At 55.3% G+C, this 14521-nt stretch overlaps 6 protein-coding genes across 6 annotated transcripts; 2 read left to right on the forward strand and 4 right to left on the reverse strand.

The window, feature by feature from the left end:
- Window positions 1-845: 845 nt before the first annotated feature.
- On the reverse strand, window positions 846-2349 carry DICSQDRAFT_98754 (Got1-domain-containing protein). Its single transcript, XM_007361732.1, has 5 exons — window positions 2181-2349; window positions 1991-2082; window positions 1589-1767; window positions 1361-1442; window positions 846-1292 (listed from the first exon to the last, which is right to left on the reverse strand). The coding sequence occupies exons 1-5, from the start codon at window positions 2200-2202 to the stop codon at window positions 1251-1253; spliced, it is 417 nt and encodes a 138-aa protein (XP_007361794.1). The 5' UTR covers window positions 2203-2349; the 3' UTR covers window positions 846-1250.
- Window positions 2350-2581: 232 nt separating this feature from the next.
- Window positions 2582-5288, reverse strand: DICSQDRAFT_79080 (kinase-like protein). The gene is made up of 8 exons (XM_007361733.1): window positions 5151-5288; window positions 4711-5045; window positions 4465-4654; window positions 4287-4405; window positions 4072-4223; window positions 3892-4016; window positions 3565-3837; window positions 2582-3489 (listed from the first exon to the last, which is right to left on the reverse strand). Exons 1-8 carry the CDS (start codon window positions 5157-5159, stop codon window positions 3361-3363), a joined length of 1332 nt encoding a protein of 443 aa, XP_007361795.1. The 5' UTR covers window positions 5160-5288; the 3' UTR covers window positions 2582-3360.
- A 401-nt stretch (window positions 5289-5689) lies between these two features.
- DICSQDRAFT_79083 (uncharacterized protein) lies at window positions 5690-7132 on the forward strand. Its single transcript, XM_007361734.1, has 3 exons — window positions 5690-5917; window positions 6068-6204; window positions 6507-7132. Exons 1-3 carry the CDS (start codon window positions 5886-5888, stop codon window positions 6986-6988), a joined length of 651 nt encoding a protein of 216 aa, XP_007361796.1. The 5' UTR covers window positions 5690-5885; the 3' UTR covers window positions 6989-7132.
- Window positions 7133-7667: 535 nt separating this feature from the next.
- On the reverse strand, window positions 7668-7981 carry DICSQDRAFT_51074 (Non-catalytic module family EXPN protein; the record flags this gene model as incomplete). Its single annotated transcript, XM_007361735.1, has 2 exons — window positions 7668-7810; window positions 7864-7981. Coding segments are annotated over 2 exons (261 nt in total), but the record flags the coding sequence as incomplete, so codon positions are not given.
- A 2100-nt stretch (window positions 7982-10081) lies between these two features.
- Window positions 10082-11248, forward strand: DICSQDRAFT_166212 (glycoside hydrolase family 61 protein; the record flags this gene model as incomplete). The annotated part of the gene is made up of 8 exons (XM_007361736.1): window positions 10082-10259; window positions 10323-10350; window positions 10408-10524; window positions 10581-10652; window positions 10707-10853; window positions 10910-11047; window positions 11105-11170; window positions 11230-11248. 8 exons carry the CDS (start codon window positions 10082-10084, stop codon window positions 11246-11248), a joined length of 765 nt encoding a protein of 254 aa, XP_007361798.1.
- A 352-nt stretch (window positions 11249-11600) lies between these two features.
- On the reverse strand, window positions 11601-13206 carry DICSQDRAFT_132695 (uncharacterized protein). Its single transcript, XM_007361737.1, has 6 exons — window positions 12634-13206; window positions 12555-12564; window positions 12458-12499; window positions 12189-12402; window positions 12040-12124; window positions 11601-11974 (listed from the first exon to the last, which is right to left on the reverse strand). Exons 1-6 carry the CDS (start codon window positions 12968-12970, stop codon window positions 11664-11666), a joined length of 999 nt encoding a protein of 332 aa, XP_007361799.1. The 5' UTR covers window positions 12971-13206; the 3' UTR covers window positions 11601-11663.
- Window positions 13207-14521: the final 1315 nt, after the last annotated feature.

The raw sequence follows: 14521 nt of genomic DNA on the forward strand, positions 1-14521 counted from the left end.
GCAAGAGAGAACTGGCTGTATTCAGTGTGCATGCTTCGCGCGGTGTACTTGTGCACGCTAATGACTGATGCTCTCGTTATGCAAGCTCGTGAGGTATGACTGAGCCTCATAGTCACCAAACTGCTACTGCTCGTGTGAGTGACAAGCACTAGTGACGTGGACTAATCCATCCTCCCAAATACCCGTAGTACATACAGTAGACTACAGATATAGGGGCTATCCATGGTAGAAGACGGATGAAAGGTACATCAAGCAGTATAGACATCCCGATTTGGCTTGTGAGACGCCCGAGCCGCAACACGGAGCGTGCTCTATTCGGACTCCGCTCACGGCCTCCTACGGCACGGCTTAGGACACTTGCAGCGGCAAGTGGGGCTCGCCCGCACTGCCTTGTCACGGTGGCTCTCCGTTGCTAGGTCGTCCTGGGTAGCAACGGGCCAGCGACCTGAAAATTGAGTACGCCCTATATGTGCATACACCAAAATGTTTTCATGAATAGTACAACAGAACGAACATGGTCCGATGTCGAAGCCATCATACATCTCGGCTCCGTACGCTTACCTCACTAGTCATTCTGAGCAACATCCCGAGGCCCGACAAACGCCGAACAGTCCCTAGTCACAATCATGCTATGGCGATAGTCGCTCCACGTCGGCACGCAGGCACACTACCAACGTTAACTGCCGACTAGACGCTACGGCGGGCTATACATATAGGCATTTACTTGCTGCGCCGGAAAATACTCCAAGTGCTAGAACGAGATCCAGGGTCATTCCCGCGTTCCTTTCCCAGACCTATTGCACCGGCTTACAGTGAGCACGTACGTGGTGGTACGACTGCCCGTCCGGGAACGAGCGAACACGCTCATCGCTCAGAGGCTGCGCAAACGCTCAGATACTTGCGGTGCATATCTCCGGAAGTGAAGGGGGCTGCGGTCGACGGGTAACTGCCACATGTTTTGGGCACGAAGTTAGACTGCACGCGCAGACTGCGGTGTCGGTACCCGCAGGCAGACGACGGGAGTAGTACTCTGCATCTGGACACGAATCGAGGACTGTGCTCACGTATAGCCTTGCAGGGATCCATCAGCCGTAGACGGTCACGCGTTGTATAGGCATGCATGGCACACCATATTGGACCGCAGCATGTGGTGTGAGGTAGAGCCCTCGGTATGCAGAACACGGCAGTCGCGCTTCGCGGCGCCATACCAATCATCTTGTAGAACACTGGACATGAACAATAGTCTAGAATCACACGATCGACGTCCTTGAGCCCGCGACGCGGTCCGCAACCTGTCGAATCGAACGCCCGTAAGTTAGCCTCAGCGGCACGCGGCAGCTGGCAGGATGTGTATACGCACGTCCCGTATGTAAGGCAATGACAGTACCTGGCCTATGACCGGCAGTTGGCGGAGGAACGTCAAGATCACTGGGAAGAAGTCCCTGGACGAAGCAACACGTTAGCCTGAAGAGCAAGAGGTGACGTGAGGGGCGCAAGGAATGGATGTGCGCAACGGGCACGGGCACACGCTTGGAGGGTGCGGAGGCGCAAGAGGAGAGGGAGTGAAGGAGGGGTTTGGGGGACGCACCCGAAGAGATTTAGGAAGCCGAAGGTCTCGACTATCACCCCTACGAAGGGCCACTTGAAGAACACCAGCAGGATCCCGCCTATGAAGCAGACCGTTCCTCGGAGCTTCTGTTTCCGCGCGAAGAAGTAGAACGTCTTCGAGGGCCCAATGATGAGCGTCAGCCCGGACAGGAAGAGTATCTGTATTGTGCATCGCGTTTGGAGTCGGGGCGTCGAGGCAGGGGCGTTGGGGCGTGTACAGGAGGGCGTCCACCGTGGAGCATTTTGGCGTTCGATCCCGAGACAGGACCGAGGAGTTGTGACGGCGAAGGGCAGCATGCCATAGTAGCACCGGCGGCAGAGAGACATCGGAAGATGGGATTAATGAGCAGAAGTATGCATACGCAGAAGCAAGGAGACGCACGTTTCCCAAAGCTAGTAGTGCTCCGTCAAAGAACAGGATGACGCCAAGGAGCATGAAGAGGGCACCGAACGACGTCAGCGCAACACCGATTTCTGCGCAACGACGATATGTATTGTTAGCACAGTGAGATGATCCGGGGGTATGCGAAATACAGGGACATGGGTCCCTTACAGCGGACTAGGGCACGCACTTTGACCATCTGTAAGCCACATGTTTGCGAGCTAGCTAGAAAGGCGCTGTCATGCACGTATCGCTGGATAACTGACAGTACCGCCAGAAACTGATGGTAGCAAGATATGCGCAACAAAAGAAACAGAGCCCACAGGGTGAGGAAGACGGACAGAACGAAGGACCGACCGCGAACGACGTATGCCGCGCACACCGTCGCGGCGTCGCGGACGTGTCAACTCTATAGATCACGTGGCTGGAGGCAGTACCCAAACTCTGAGTCTAACGTACCCTTATGGCCATTGATTGAGCTCTCCGCTGCCTTCGGCGACAATCATAAATAGCTGAGCGAAGCCGGGGCTTTCTAAGGTCCGGCGGAGTCTTACTTCGTCCTGGGTCAACAGAAACACACGAGGTCTGAAGCGCATGTAGAGTACATTATATATAACCCGGAGGAGCCGCGGCGCCGGCGAACGCAGCTCTGCACGGATGGCGAGTGGGTACAGTACTTATACATACAAATGTGCACTATACAATAAGCTTGGAAGCTACAACGCCGCAGGTTGTGGGGGATACGGTGTATGACTCGAGAGTGGGCACGAAGACCGTGTACCAAGCGACGAATAAACTAGCCCAATCCATATACCCTAGGCCCGCAAGTCTAGCGATCACTAGGACTTCGCCCAGGAACCCATACGCCCTAGAAGGCGGACGGAGCCTGTGGAGTGCGCGAGAGCACCCGAGTCATCGGCCCGGCCACTACCCGCCGCGAAGATGAGCGTGTGAATCTGAGGCCCGGATCAACCTGCGTCGATCAGTCTGACGAGGCGAGGACCATTTGTCGTCTATGCTCGCCATGATCTGCAATCAGCTGCTAACTGCCCCGGTTGATATGGAAACAGCGGTTGGTTATCTCTTGGGGATCGATGGACGGCAGGCAACGGCAGGACGAAGAATATGGTACGACACATACAGTGCTTCGGGACGATCCTCGTGAATAGCGGACGGCGGGCAGGCCGCGTTTGGGACCCGCGTAGGCAAGAAGATTCGGGAAGAGGAATAAAGGAATTGTGGGTTCGGGAGTCATGCCTCTGCGAGACGAGGAGGTGAAGGTGTGTATAGGGCCGGCGGAGACCGCAACCGCGCATATGGGCGCAGTGTAGTCCCCGTGAATACGTTAAGGATCGTGGAGTGCGTCGGGCTCATGACATGGCATCCTGAGCTGCTTGGATCTGTTCGCGGGTACGATTTTGTCGGGCCTCAACGGCGCTCTCGACCCAGGCGGGCATGTCGACTTCTCGAGTACTGTCCTCAACTAAAAAGGGGTGTTCCTATAAATATTGTGAGCAAGAAAGTACTGGTAGCCTTCCATGGCGTGAAAAGAAGGTTCATAGACGAGAACGTACCAGAAGCTCAGCATATGTTGCCCTTCTTTCGGGTATCTTGTGCAAGCAACGCGCCACGAAATCCTTCGACGTAGCTGAGAAATGTTCTGGGAGCTCCGGTGGATCACCGTCCACGATAGCAGTCAACTGTGCAAACACGTTCGCGTATGTTTCTGGTGGGTACGGATAGTGCCCCAGAGCCATCTCGATCATGGAGAGCCCCAGGGACCATACGTCCGACGAGACTGTGTACGTCCCCAGATTGTTCTGCGACTCGCCCCGTATCCGTTCAGGCTGCACCGCAGTGACCTCAGCAAGAGGAATATACAGCGTTGGAGATATACGTACAGCCATGTAGCTCTGGCACCCGATATTTGTCTTCGCTAACGACTTCTCTAGTTGACCTGAGACGCCGAAGTCACACAGCTTCACTTGACCTCTCCTGTTCATCAAGACGTTCGTCGGCTTCACGTCTGTTTCAGGAGAATGAGCACAGAGCATTGGACGCTATATCACGTCGATAGTTACCTCGATGGATGATCTGCAGCTCGTCCTTCAGGAATTTCAGCCCTCGAACCATACTCGCAGTGATCCGAGCTAGGACTTCTTCTGGTATGCCGTCGCCTTGCAGTTTGTCTACCGAGCCGGCATCCATGTACTCCATACAGTAGTAGACACATCTGTATCGGGATGTGATGCGATTAGCGTAAGCGTCGCTTCTATGTCAAACGCTATCGACTCACGATTCAATGAAGAACGCTCCATAGAACTCGACTATTTCTGGTGAGACAGCGCGATGGAGAATATCCAGCTCCATGAGGATGCCGTTGAGTTTCGCGTCGTCCAGCTCCAGCCGGATCTCCTGTTGATTGGTGAGTCTCTGACTTCAGCGGTGCTCCTCCATCGGGGATGTGTACGGACCTTCATCGCCATCGCAACCTTCGTCGGCTTGTGTAGAACCTTCTTGACCGTACCATAGTTTCCCTTTCCCAGTTCCTCATCCAGCTGCAGCTGATCCATGTTGATAGCGAAAGACGATCCATTCGAGAAGTCGACACCCTGGGCGTGTAGCACTGCCTTCCCGCTGAAATTGAGGGCGCCTGATGGGTCCCTACGATCTCGGGTCAGAGGGCCGGATAGAAGCTTAGGACTTCAGAGGCAGCTCACACTATCTTCCCGAAGTTGGCGAACGGGGTAGAGAACGTGCTCGGAGGTATCCGTCTCTGTGGTTGCTCCTCCTGTTGATTGGGACGACCGCCTCCCAGACCGGCATTCTGCAGCCCTATATCCATCACGCTCAACTTCGGGATGGCCTTCCCCTGGCGGCGAGCAGCCAATCCGCCAGCCCCTGGGGCGCCGGGGCGTCCGCCCGGAGAGGAGGCGGGCCCGCGTAGAGACATGCCAGGTGGCGGAGACGCGCCTTTGTCGTTAAGGCTCACGTTCTTGAGGGCAGAAGTTGCAGAATCGACGGAGACGGAGCTGTTTGGTGCGCGACTTGCGAACTAGGACGGGCGCAAGCGCGGAATGGAGGAAGACGAGATTATGCGACGGAGAACGGGATGGAGATGAATGTGCGATGAGAGGGGACGTGAACGAGATGGACTCACGGCGGCCATCTTTGCCTGGAGACTGGGCGGGATTGGGGTGGACCCGACGGGCCTGTTGCGATTGTTGAGCAGACCGGTGACGGAGCGGTTCGGGTTTCCGGAGGGGGTGCGTGCAGCGAGGGGGACAGGGGGCGGGCGGGCGAAGCCTGCATCGTGTGGGGGAGGGTTGGACATCACGGAGGAGAGGTCTTGGCCGTTGTCGGGCGTAGGGAGGGGAGGCTGAGGCAGAGGGAGGAGGATGGGGGGAGAAAAGGAGATATACTTAAGGCGGTAGGATAGATCGGTGCGCAAGATCAATTCAAATTTGCGGTGAGGCGCGGATTCATTATACTTTGGATGACATCACTCGACAGGAAAAGCCGGGGTTATTTGGGCTGCTTCTGAGTTTGAAAGGCTACTAACGCTGCATAAGGCAGGGCTTTACCACGCTGCTTACCCGCGCTAATAGCTTTACTTACTGCACAGCGCCGCTGGCCACTACGAGACCGTCACCGCCAACCACCCGCCCTGTGGCTAACCTGCCCGACAACGTGTTTCCCTCCCAGCGCACAGCTGCGCTATCGTTGCCCATCCTGTTCTCCCCCATCCACCTCGGTATGCCCTCCCTACATCGAATTCATTTTCGGTCCTCATCCGCCTCCTCCAGCGTTCGTCCCCCTCCTCCTAATCCTCGCAAGGTTCGCATACGCACAGGCGAAGCACCTCCTCGGATCATCCAAAGCGAACAGCAAGCACATGAGCCTCGTTGTAAAATGGGGTCGGGAGAGGTATGTCCACAGCCCGTGTTCTCCCCGTACAGAGTCCTCTGACGTACTACCGTCCCATCTTCTTTCCCCCACGCGGCGGCCGCAACCATCTGTCCACCGCCTGCCTTTTCACTCCATCCTCTGAACGGTAACCATCCCTGCGCTGCGTAGGCTGCACTTCTCTGTCCCCCCACCCAACACGAAGCTGGGTGACTTCCGAAGAGAGATCGCCGACTATACCCAGCTGCCGAGTGGCTCATTCAAGCTCATCCATGCCGGAGCTGTGATGAAAGACGATAGCGCGCCGAGTACGTGTTCGCTGTCCAGTTGGCTTTCCACAGCATCCGCGCGTCTTCGGCTACGCGGACGGCCCCGTCGATCGATCCCGAGTCGCTGTGCCCCTCGACTTCATCTCCGTGCATAGAGCTACGGTGCTTGGCGCGCAGGTCGGACGCTCTTCCGAACCTGCTTCCACGCTGATAGGCTGTGTCTGTCGCCCCATGCCGTCACCCCCACACCCGTTTCGCGCTCTGCCCGTCTGACCGTGCTCGTTTCTGCCCTGTGACCTGCACGAACTCTGCGCTGACGTCACCCATGTTTTATATCCCAGTTTCCGCCTATGGCATCAAGCCTGGCAGCACCATAGCCCTCGTCGGCGGCGGCGAGCCCATCAAGCCCCCTTCGTCGAAAGCCTCCTCTGCTCAGGCCCACAAGGCACCCCGCACGGAGGAGAACACCATCTCGCAGATTCGGGGCGAGCTCGACAAGGTTCGGGCTACTCTTCAGCCAGACGTGGACGCCTTCTTGGACGCACTCGCGCCTGCGCACGCAGCTGCACATGTCGGTCCCGAACCGAAGGTGCCCGCTCTACCCATGAAACCTGCATCCGCAGCGCCGTCGGGGTCACTCGACCTCGGCCGAGAGCATGTGAGACTCGGCGAGCTGCTCTTGCAGAGCCTCCTGCGTCTGGATGCGATCACTACGGAAGGCGAGTGGGAGGCAGCCAGGCGCGAGCGCAAAGGTGCAGTGAAGGAAGTGCAGGGGTTATTAGACAGACTTGATGGCGGCTGGCGGGCGCGCGCAATGAGTTAGCGGTTTGTTACAGTATCCTCACAATTATCACTAGAGCATCCCGCAAGATGTATACCCGCAGGTTTTACCGTTGCGTATGTACCCATGTCCCACGAAGATCTCGTTATCGGCCCTCGTCCTGTCGCCCAGTAACGAAGGGACTCCTTCTCGTTCAGCCGGGTCATGATCCGATTGGCACACTATACGTGTCCTGTGACCATCGATATTGGCGATGACGACACTGAGCACGCCTCGTCGGGTACAGCAGCTTCTGGACGAGAGAACAGACGCAAGTACGTTATGTTTCTTTACTTCTCGAGCGTCCCTCGAGCTCCGGGGTTGTCGGGAGAAGGTCCGAACCTCAGGTTAAGTACTCCACAAGATGTTGCTGCCTGCGATGGGAAGTCCCGCAGCTGAGGTTGTCGTTATGCTCGAGCACGGTACCTGTGTGTCATACTTACCGTTGCGTCGGAGACTAGCGAAGACGACTCACAGTAGTACTATCCACCCGACTTTGACACACAATTCCTATTGTGACAGCCGACCCGGTGTTGCGAGGGATGCAGTTCCACATCGGCAGGAAGTCCAAGTATTATTTGTTCAAAGTTTAGACGAGCGACCTGATATTCGGTTGTGGGGTGGTTTTCCATGCAGTGAATTTGATCACAAATACATGTGTGATGAACCACGCGGAGACTATCTACTCGTAATCCCAGGACACCTGAATGCGACCGGCGCTGAGGGGAGCGAGCTGTTCGAACGCTGCGGGAGAGAGATCGATACTCCCCGACGCGCAGCCCGGGCAAAGGTCCACTACGGTCGCATCGACAAAGTGGCCCTGGTCTGGAAAAAGCTGGCATTAGATACTATCTCAACATAAGGCACATTTTGCTTACAGTGGACTCCAATGTGGCGCCAGCAGTTAGCACCTCCATCGTATTGGTCGGCGCTCAGGGCGACGACGAGGTCAGTGTTCTGGCTGGGAGCTCCGCAAGCTCCAAGGCCACCGTCGGGATAATAAGAGGTAGCTGGAGAGGTGAGCAGGAATCAGCGACACCGAACGTGCAAAGGACGGCGAGGGGCTCACCATCACCGTAGTAAGTCTGGGCACTGTCGGAGGCGGGGGCGGCATAGACCTGAATACTGCCGAAGAAAGCAGCGGAGACGGCGGCAACAATGAGGGCTTTGAAAGACATGTCGGAGGAAGTGGTGTAGAAGTGCGTAAGACGTAAGCCAAGCTGCTGCTGTGGAAGTGCTGGGTAGGACTGTGATCCTGACGTTCCACCGAGATGACCTGCAGGGCTTTATACAATGATCGGCGACTCTCGCTGCAAATATATGTTTCCTGAAGAATTCATATGGTGGCCGACATGCAGACAAAGAGCGGCTATACCGTGCGCTGACCCAGCGACGCACCGGAGCAAGAGGCCTCCTGGTCCAAGTCGAAGTCAATTCCAATACTGTTTTGGATGTGTGATTTGACCCGAGGCGCACCTTTCCAGATGCTAGTCATGATCATGAGCAACCGCTCGACCTCGCGATTTCGGATTCTCATGATGCGCCGAGCAACTGCATGGGCACTTGGGGTCGGTACGACGCCGCCGACGCTCTGTAGACTAGCATAGGAGCCGGGATTGAATGGGAGGAGGACGCAGAATATCCACAAGATCATCTCGTCCGATCGGTGTCAGGAAGCGGCCCTTCTCCGCCTTGCTCGAACTAGATGGGCTGTGGGTGTTAGTGGGCGTTGACCGTCACCTCAAAGCGATTTCGAAAAACTGCCGAGGTCCGCTTAGACGGACCGCCTGGAGTAGCGCGCAAAGAAAGCCACCGAGCTCTTGAGCAGGTGCTAGTGCTGCATTCTAGGCCTCGCATGGCACGCAACGGTGTTATGACAGACGATACCGATTGAAATGCGACGCGGCGTGCCTACTGGAAATGTCTCGCGGTAGCAACAACACGTACCATCACGGCTGCGCTTGCCAATCATGCTGAATCCCAGTCTTGAGCATGTCCAAGGCAAACGTTCGGTATAGTATCCCTCTGATCAATTTTGCCAGCACCAAGTCGATACGCGCGCGGTAGGCTCAACTTGTTGCGGAGAAAGCTTGCTGGCCCGCGGCCCCCACAAGCCCTTGCTCCAGTTTTGACATGGAAGATTCGTCAGAGTGTATGTTGCGTAATGTCGTTGTGTGCACGCTCGGCGGTCGCGACTATTGGTGGAAAGCTCGAGCTAGCCGTAGTGGAAAGCCAGAGCCAGTAGTGCAGGTAAGATTCCAATCTACGAACCCGCCGATCGTGATCTGAAGTATACAGGAAGCGCTCGAAAACTGCAGTGCCCGTTGCACGTTGTACGCTCAGCCAAAGCTCCCTGGACGTCTAGCTAAGTGTCGTCACCGTGAATCAAGGTGAGACTCAGTAATTATCCGGCCACGACTATACCCGTTGCCGTCCCGGTCATGAGGAATGTCATATGAACTTGCAATCGGCTAGTTTAGGCGAGATGTTTCCTAGGTACGTCCTCTACTTTTCCCGCCAACAGTATCAATGCATTGAGGTGTACATGCACTGTCCAGCGACGCTATTATTGTGAGTAGTTATTCGTGAAGCTCGCTCGACAACCATGGTGATGCTGACTTATGACTTAACTTCGCTATGCTGTAAGCAGTGGCCATGATCTAAGGTGGTGTTACCGGCCCTAAGCTACCAAACTTTCGAGCAGTATTATAACGGACCCATATAGCCTAGCAATGGGGGATTATTTGTTACGTCCTTGCATAGGCGTGTTGCGAAGCCTGCGGCAGAATTCACTAGAGCCCGCACTTTGCTCTGTCTCCATGACGCTCGGAACCGACGAAGAACCCCCGAGACTCCCGCGGAAAGGGTCAGTACTCACTATGCGGATATCCCCTGGTAGTCGAACGTGATGATTAGACTTTATGTTGACAGGTTATGACGGTGGTCGTGCATTCGCACCATATGCACCACCGGACCGTGATCCCAACTCTGAGAATCAATCGGCCTGCAGCACACCAGTCCTTGTCTCAGGTATAAAAGAGCGGGAGGGGGAGGATCGGACATCAAGCCAATTGTGCTCACAGCAGCTCAACAGCCATGTTTGCGATCATCTCGGCTTTCGTCCTCGCTGCCCTTGCAGCCACGTCTGTTGAGGCACACGGCTACGTCCAGGACGTTGTCATTGGCAGCACTCATTACACTGGATACCTACCGTTCTCTGATCCGTACTACAACCCGCCCCCCGAAAGGATTATCCGTGCCATACCTGGCAATGGTACGTGCTACTATTGGCATACTCCATGTAGATGTGCATCGCTGAACCTTTGCGGCCTACTAGGACCCGTCACCGACCTTTCTCTCATCGAGTGATGACTTCCCTTATCTCTCTGCTGGGCGTTGCTGATGAACATCTCTGATTCTAGCGTCCAGTGTAATGGATATTCGGATGGAGGTGTTGTGGGCACTCAGCCTGCGCCCATCTATGCCACCGTCGCAGCGGGATCTCAGGTCGCACTGAACTGGACGACCTGGCCTGCATCGTGAGATTATCACCTTCACTCATCGTTCTCATTATTTGACGACAATTATGCCCTAGACATGTAGGCCCTATGATCACGTACCTCGCCGAGGCGCCAAGCGACATTACCAAGTGGCTGCCGGGCACTGAGTGAGTCTACATACCGTGACATCGTGCACGCTCACGTTGACGCCACTCCTTTAGCGCGGTGTGGTTCAAGATTGCGGAGGCGGGCAAGACCTCTGATGGGAAGTGGGCGGCGACCGACCTGCTGACGGCGTCGGACTCTATTTACACCTTTACAATCCCATCCAAGCTCAAGGCTGGCCAGTACATTGTTCGACACGAGATGTAGGGGCTCTCTATTTCACATCGTAGTCTGGTATCTGATGCCTGGACATGTGTAGCATCGCCTTGCACGCTGCCTCCGTGTACCCCGGCGCGCAGGTTTACCCGTCCTGCATCCAGATCGAGGTCACCGGCTCTGGTGCTGCGTTCCCGACTTCGGGTCTTGTATCCTTCCCAGGCGCATACACGGCCGACACGTAAGCCCAATGAGCCGCTACGAAGTGCAGTGACGCTGAAACGAACCACACCTGCAGCCCCGGAATCGTATTTGATGTCTACAACAACGCCAGCGCCCCTTACCCCATCCCTGGACCCGCCGTGTGCGTTCCTATCTGTCTAAATCTAGCGCTTCTAGTGCTCTGACGCCATTCCCTCGCAGTTGGACCGGCGGTAACTAAAGAGACTAGTCTTGTCTTCACGGCTCCCCGCTGCGCTCCGTCGGCGACAGCGCACGAGGTGGACCGAGTAGTGGTAGCCATGTGCATAGCCGTCTTTGTCAGAAAGTATAGAATGCAAATGATGAACAAGGAACGAAACGCGCCAGAACACCCGGAAGACTGAAAAGGGGCGCACGGCAGTGCATCAAGTCCGATGTGTTGAGGCGCATATGGCGTCCAGACCCACTAGCTCTAGCTCGAGAGGCGTAGCTCTGGTCGTGAATTATTCACACCACGCTAGGCACCTGCAGCATAGGCCGAGACTCACATGGTACCAGCAAGAAAGCACACGTTTGTCAGAGCATGCCGGAGAAACTTGATACATCTATGTCACTGACGCCACAACAAAGATGCCGCGGCTAACGCACAGAAAACTCTAAACGCCATACATTCTCTTGGCATTATCTCTGCTCTCGCGCATAACTTTCAATGTGTCCCAACCTGCACCCTCCGGAGCCGCTTCGTCGGCCACGCCGGCTACAAACTCAGCAGTCCAAGGGATCATGGCGGAGTGCGAGTGCGGCAAGCGGCCCTTCAGACCCTTGAGCGAGTCGTAGATGTTTGAAGGGGTCATGAAGGGAGCGTCTGTCTCGAGGAGGATGCGGAGGGGCGTCTCTGCACCTGACGAAGCAGCCATTCGGCGGATGACCTCGGAGGTGTTGACATTTGTCGAGTACGTGATGACGCCTATGTCCGATATCATGGATCATGTTTTGTGGTGGTGAACCAGGACAGTGGAAAGCTCTACGGACCTGTGATTCCGATGTATAGGTTGGGAAAATGCTCGAGCATGCGAGCGGCCCATTCTGGCGAGTCGGTGTAACAGTGTATATGTATCTATTCGCCAAATACTGTCAGGCATCGCGCTACAAGGTAGGCGAAATGGGAGTGTCAAACGCACCCGATGGTCTTTCGGGACATGTTCCTTGAGGATCCGCTCGGAGTCTTCTTCAGCCTCTCGAGTGTGTATCGTAAGAGGCTTCCCCAGCCGGACGGCGTGCTTAAGTTGTCGGATGAATACATTTTGTTGCACTTCGCGCGGAGAGTTATCGTAATGGTAATCTAGACCCATTTCGCCCCATCCGACACACCGGGGATGCGACATAGCCTCTATTCTGTGGCGTGGTTGGGTCACATTGGCATAGGGGACAATCCCACGGTACGACATACATTTTGCGCTCGATCGCATCTGTGTAATCCTTCGCTTCATGCCTGAGAATGGTTAGCACTCCGTCTACATACCATGGTATGGTTTGGGATAGCTTACGGATGAACGCCTACATATGGAGCGCGTGTGTCGTTGAGTCGATTGGCAGCCGACTGCGACATATGGCATGACTACGTACCCATCACGAACCAATACTCTAAGCCGCCCCACTTCTCTCGTCTATCCTCCTCCGTCAGAGCGGAATCGGCCACTTCTTGCCAAGTATTGTCTTCTGTAGCTTCGCAGTACACATCCACAATCGCCTCTACGCCACGCCCTTCGTACAACGCGCGCACTAGTTCATAAACCGTTTCATACTTGCCCGCCTTGTACTTGCTGCGGTAGAAGGAGTAGGTGGAGAGGAGATGGGTGTGCGTGTCTACGATGGGCGCACTTGCAGGGTTCGGGCGTCCAGGGTGTTGCGGGAGTAGGAGGTGTTCTTCTGGCGGGACGGAGGATTTCTTGTTCTTTCCCATTTTTCTATGAGGCGCAGGGCGAGGTAGAGCGCAACAGTACGAGCGAGAGAAGGAGATTGCTGCAGCTGACTGCAGAATGTGCATCCTGATGTCTCCGGTCCGGTGCCGGAAACAGCCCAGAGTAGTGATTGGCCCAAGGAGATTCCGAGTCATTGTACTTACACTTAGACACAGTAGTCAAGAGCGACCAACAGAGCCTTCATACCATACGGTCTGGACGTCCGCGTCAAGATCCGCCCAGAAGGTTGGGATGAAACGCCTTCAAACCGGCCAGCGACTGCGAGACGTTGAGAATGATCATCTCGGCTTTACATTACCCCAGAATGCTTATGTAAGATCGGGCCGCTCTTCCCGTTGATCCCTTTCTCGTTCGATCTCGTTCGAATTCGAAACTCAACCACTCTCCCGTTCATGTGTATTGCATGTTCAACTGCTTCATGACACCGCATCGTTCTCATCCGCACCCAAGTTGAGTACGGACTGAGCTGGAATGCCGTCGGTCCACTCGGCTGTTCTTGACGCCACCCCAGCATCGATCCTCTTTGGAAACCAGATATTCGCCAGAGCCACGACTCGCCATGAGCGTCGTGTGGCTCAAACCTCGTTGGATTTTGCTTAGCTGTGACACTCCGAGATACCCTCGACGGGAGGCTCTGAGAGGTGCGAAATGAGTGCTTCGACTTGCGCTTTGGTTGGCTCGTGCTGATATACCGCAATGGATTTCTTCAGATTTTACTACTATAACCCCCAGGCACAAAGCATCATGACTGTTGTGAAAGGCTGAACCGCCTAGCTGATCGGAGCCTTTTTTTTCGCAATGCCGCCAACTAATGACCTCTAGCAGTCTTGGGTTGCGAACGTGCAGACTTGTCGCTCAAGCCTTCGCACACATCTGGAGACCCAATATATGTCAAATGACAGACATTGCCACCGTAACTTGACGACTCGAGAAAATGTGTGACTGTGCGCTCTGCGATCATGACAGAGAACATTCTGGATACATAGCTCCCAGCCTTAGTAGACTGTTCAGGTTTAAGCAGGAGATGCACACGAAGGTGACTGCATTGATACAATTTGAAGTAGAAGGTCTGCTGATAATGCCTTGTGACGTTCACTGATGTGCTTGGGTTCCTAGAGTCAACCAGGGCTATCCATGGTACGATATCCGTGGCTTTGTGCTCGACCCTCGTACGAATGTGACGATACTCGTGATTGCCACCGCTCGTACATATGACAACGGCACTGCATTAGGAATTACCTACAGCGCCCCTCCTACATAGCGGCACCTTTCTCAGAGTCAGAACAGATCCGACGTCGCATATCGGAGGCGCTTGAGGACACAAGCTGTATCCGCTTACATGGACCGCGTGGTGCCGTCTGCAGGAGGCCTTGTTCGTGGGATGGCCGCGGCGTATGCACGGGCGCACCAAAGGGGTACCGCCGGGCAACTTCGGGTTTGCGCAATATGGCATGGATACAGCGCCTGGACTCAATCGCCTCGAGCTGGGCAGCATCGACCTCAGCCTAACGAGCTGGGTCTTGATTCGCGGT

This window comes from Dichomitus squalens (assembly GCF_000275845.1).
Source record: "Dichomitus squalens LYAD-421 SS1 unplaced genomic scaffold DICSQscaffold_3, whole genome shotgun sequence".
Taxonomy (NCBI): domain Eukaryota; kingdom Fungi; phylum Basidiomycota; class Agaricomycetes; order Polyporales; family Polyporaceae; genus Dichomitus; species Dichomitus squalens.

Bases quoted from the DNA above. Each gene is read 5' to 3' on its own strand.
- DICSQDRAFT_98754 (XM_007361732.1), bottom strand. From the start codon at position 2,202: ATGTGGCTTACAGATGGTCAAA. The intron at 2,083-2,180 runs GTGCGTGCCCTA...GTCGTTGCGCAG, and splicing joins GTGGCTTACAGATGGTCAAA to AAATCGGTGTTGCGCTGACG. The intron at 1,768-1,990 runs GTGCGTCTCCTT...TGCACAATACAG, and splicing joins CACTACTAGCTTTGGGAAAC to ATACTCTTCCTGTCCGGGCT.
- DICSQDRAFT_79080 (XM_007361733.1), bottom strand. The intron at 4,655-4,710 runs GTGAGCTGCCTC...CCGAGATCGTAG, and splicing joins GCCAACTTCGGGAAGATAGT to GGACCCATCAGGCGCCCTCA. The intron at 4,224-4,286 runs GTGAGTCGATAG...ATCCCGATACAG, and splicing joins GGAGCGTTCTTCATTGAATC to ATGTGTCTACTACTGTATGG.
- DICSQDRAFT_79083 (XM_007361734.1), top strand. From the start codon at position 5,886: ATGAGCCTCGTTGTAAAATGGGGTCGGGAGAG. The intron at 5,918-6,067 runs GTATGTCCACAG...TGCGCTGCGTAG, and splicing joins GTAAAATGGGGTCGGGAGAG to GCTGCACTTCTCTGTCCCCC. The intron at 6,205-6,506 runs GTACGTGTTCGC...TTTATATCCCAG, and splicing joins GAAAGACGATAGCGCGCCGA to TTTCCGCCTATGGCATCAAG.
- DICSQDRAFT_132695 (XM_007361737.1), bottom strand. From the start codon at position 12,970: ATGGGAAAGAACAAGAAATCCTCCGTCCCGCCAGAAGAACACCTCCTA. The intron at 12,403-12,457 runs GTATGTCGTACC...ACCACGCCACAG, and splicing joins GATGCGATCGAGCGCAAAAT to AATAGAGGCTATGTCGCATC. The intron at 11,975-12,039 runs GTCCGTAGAGCT...TATCGGACATAG, and splicing joins CCTATACATCGGAATCACAG to GCGTCATCACGTACTCGACA.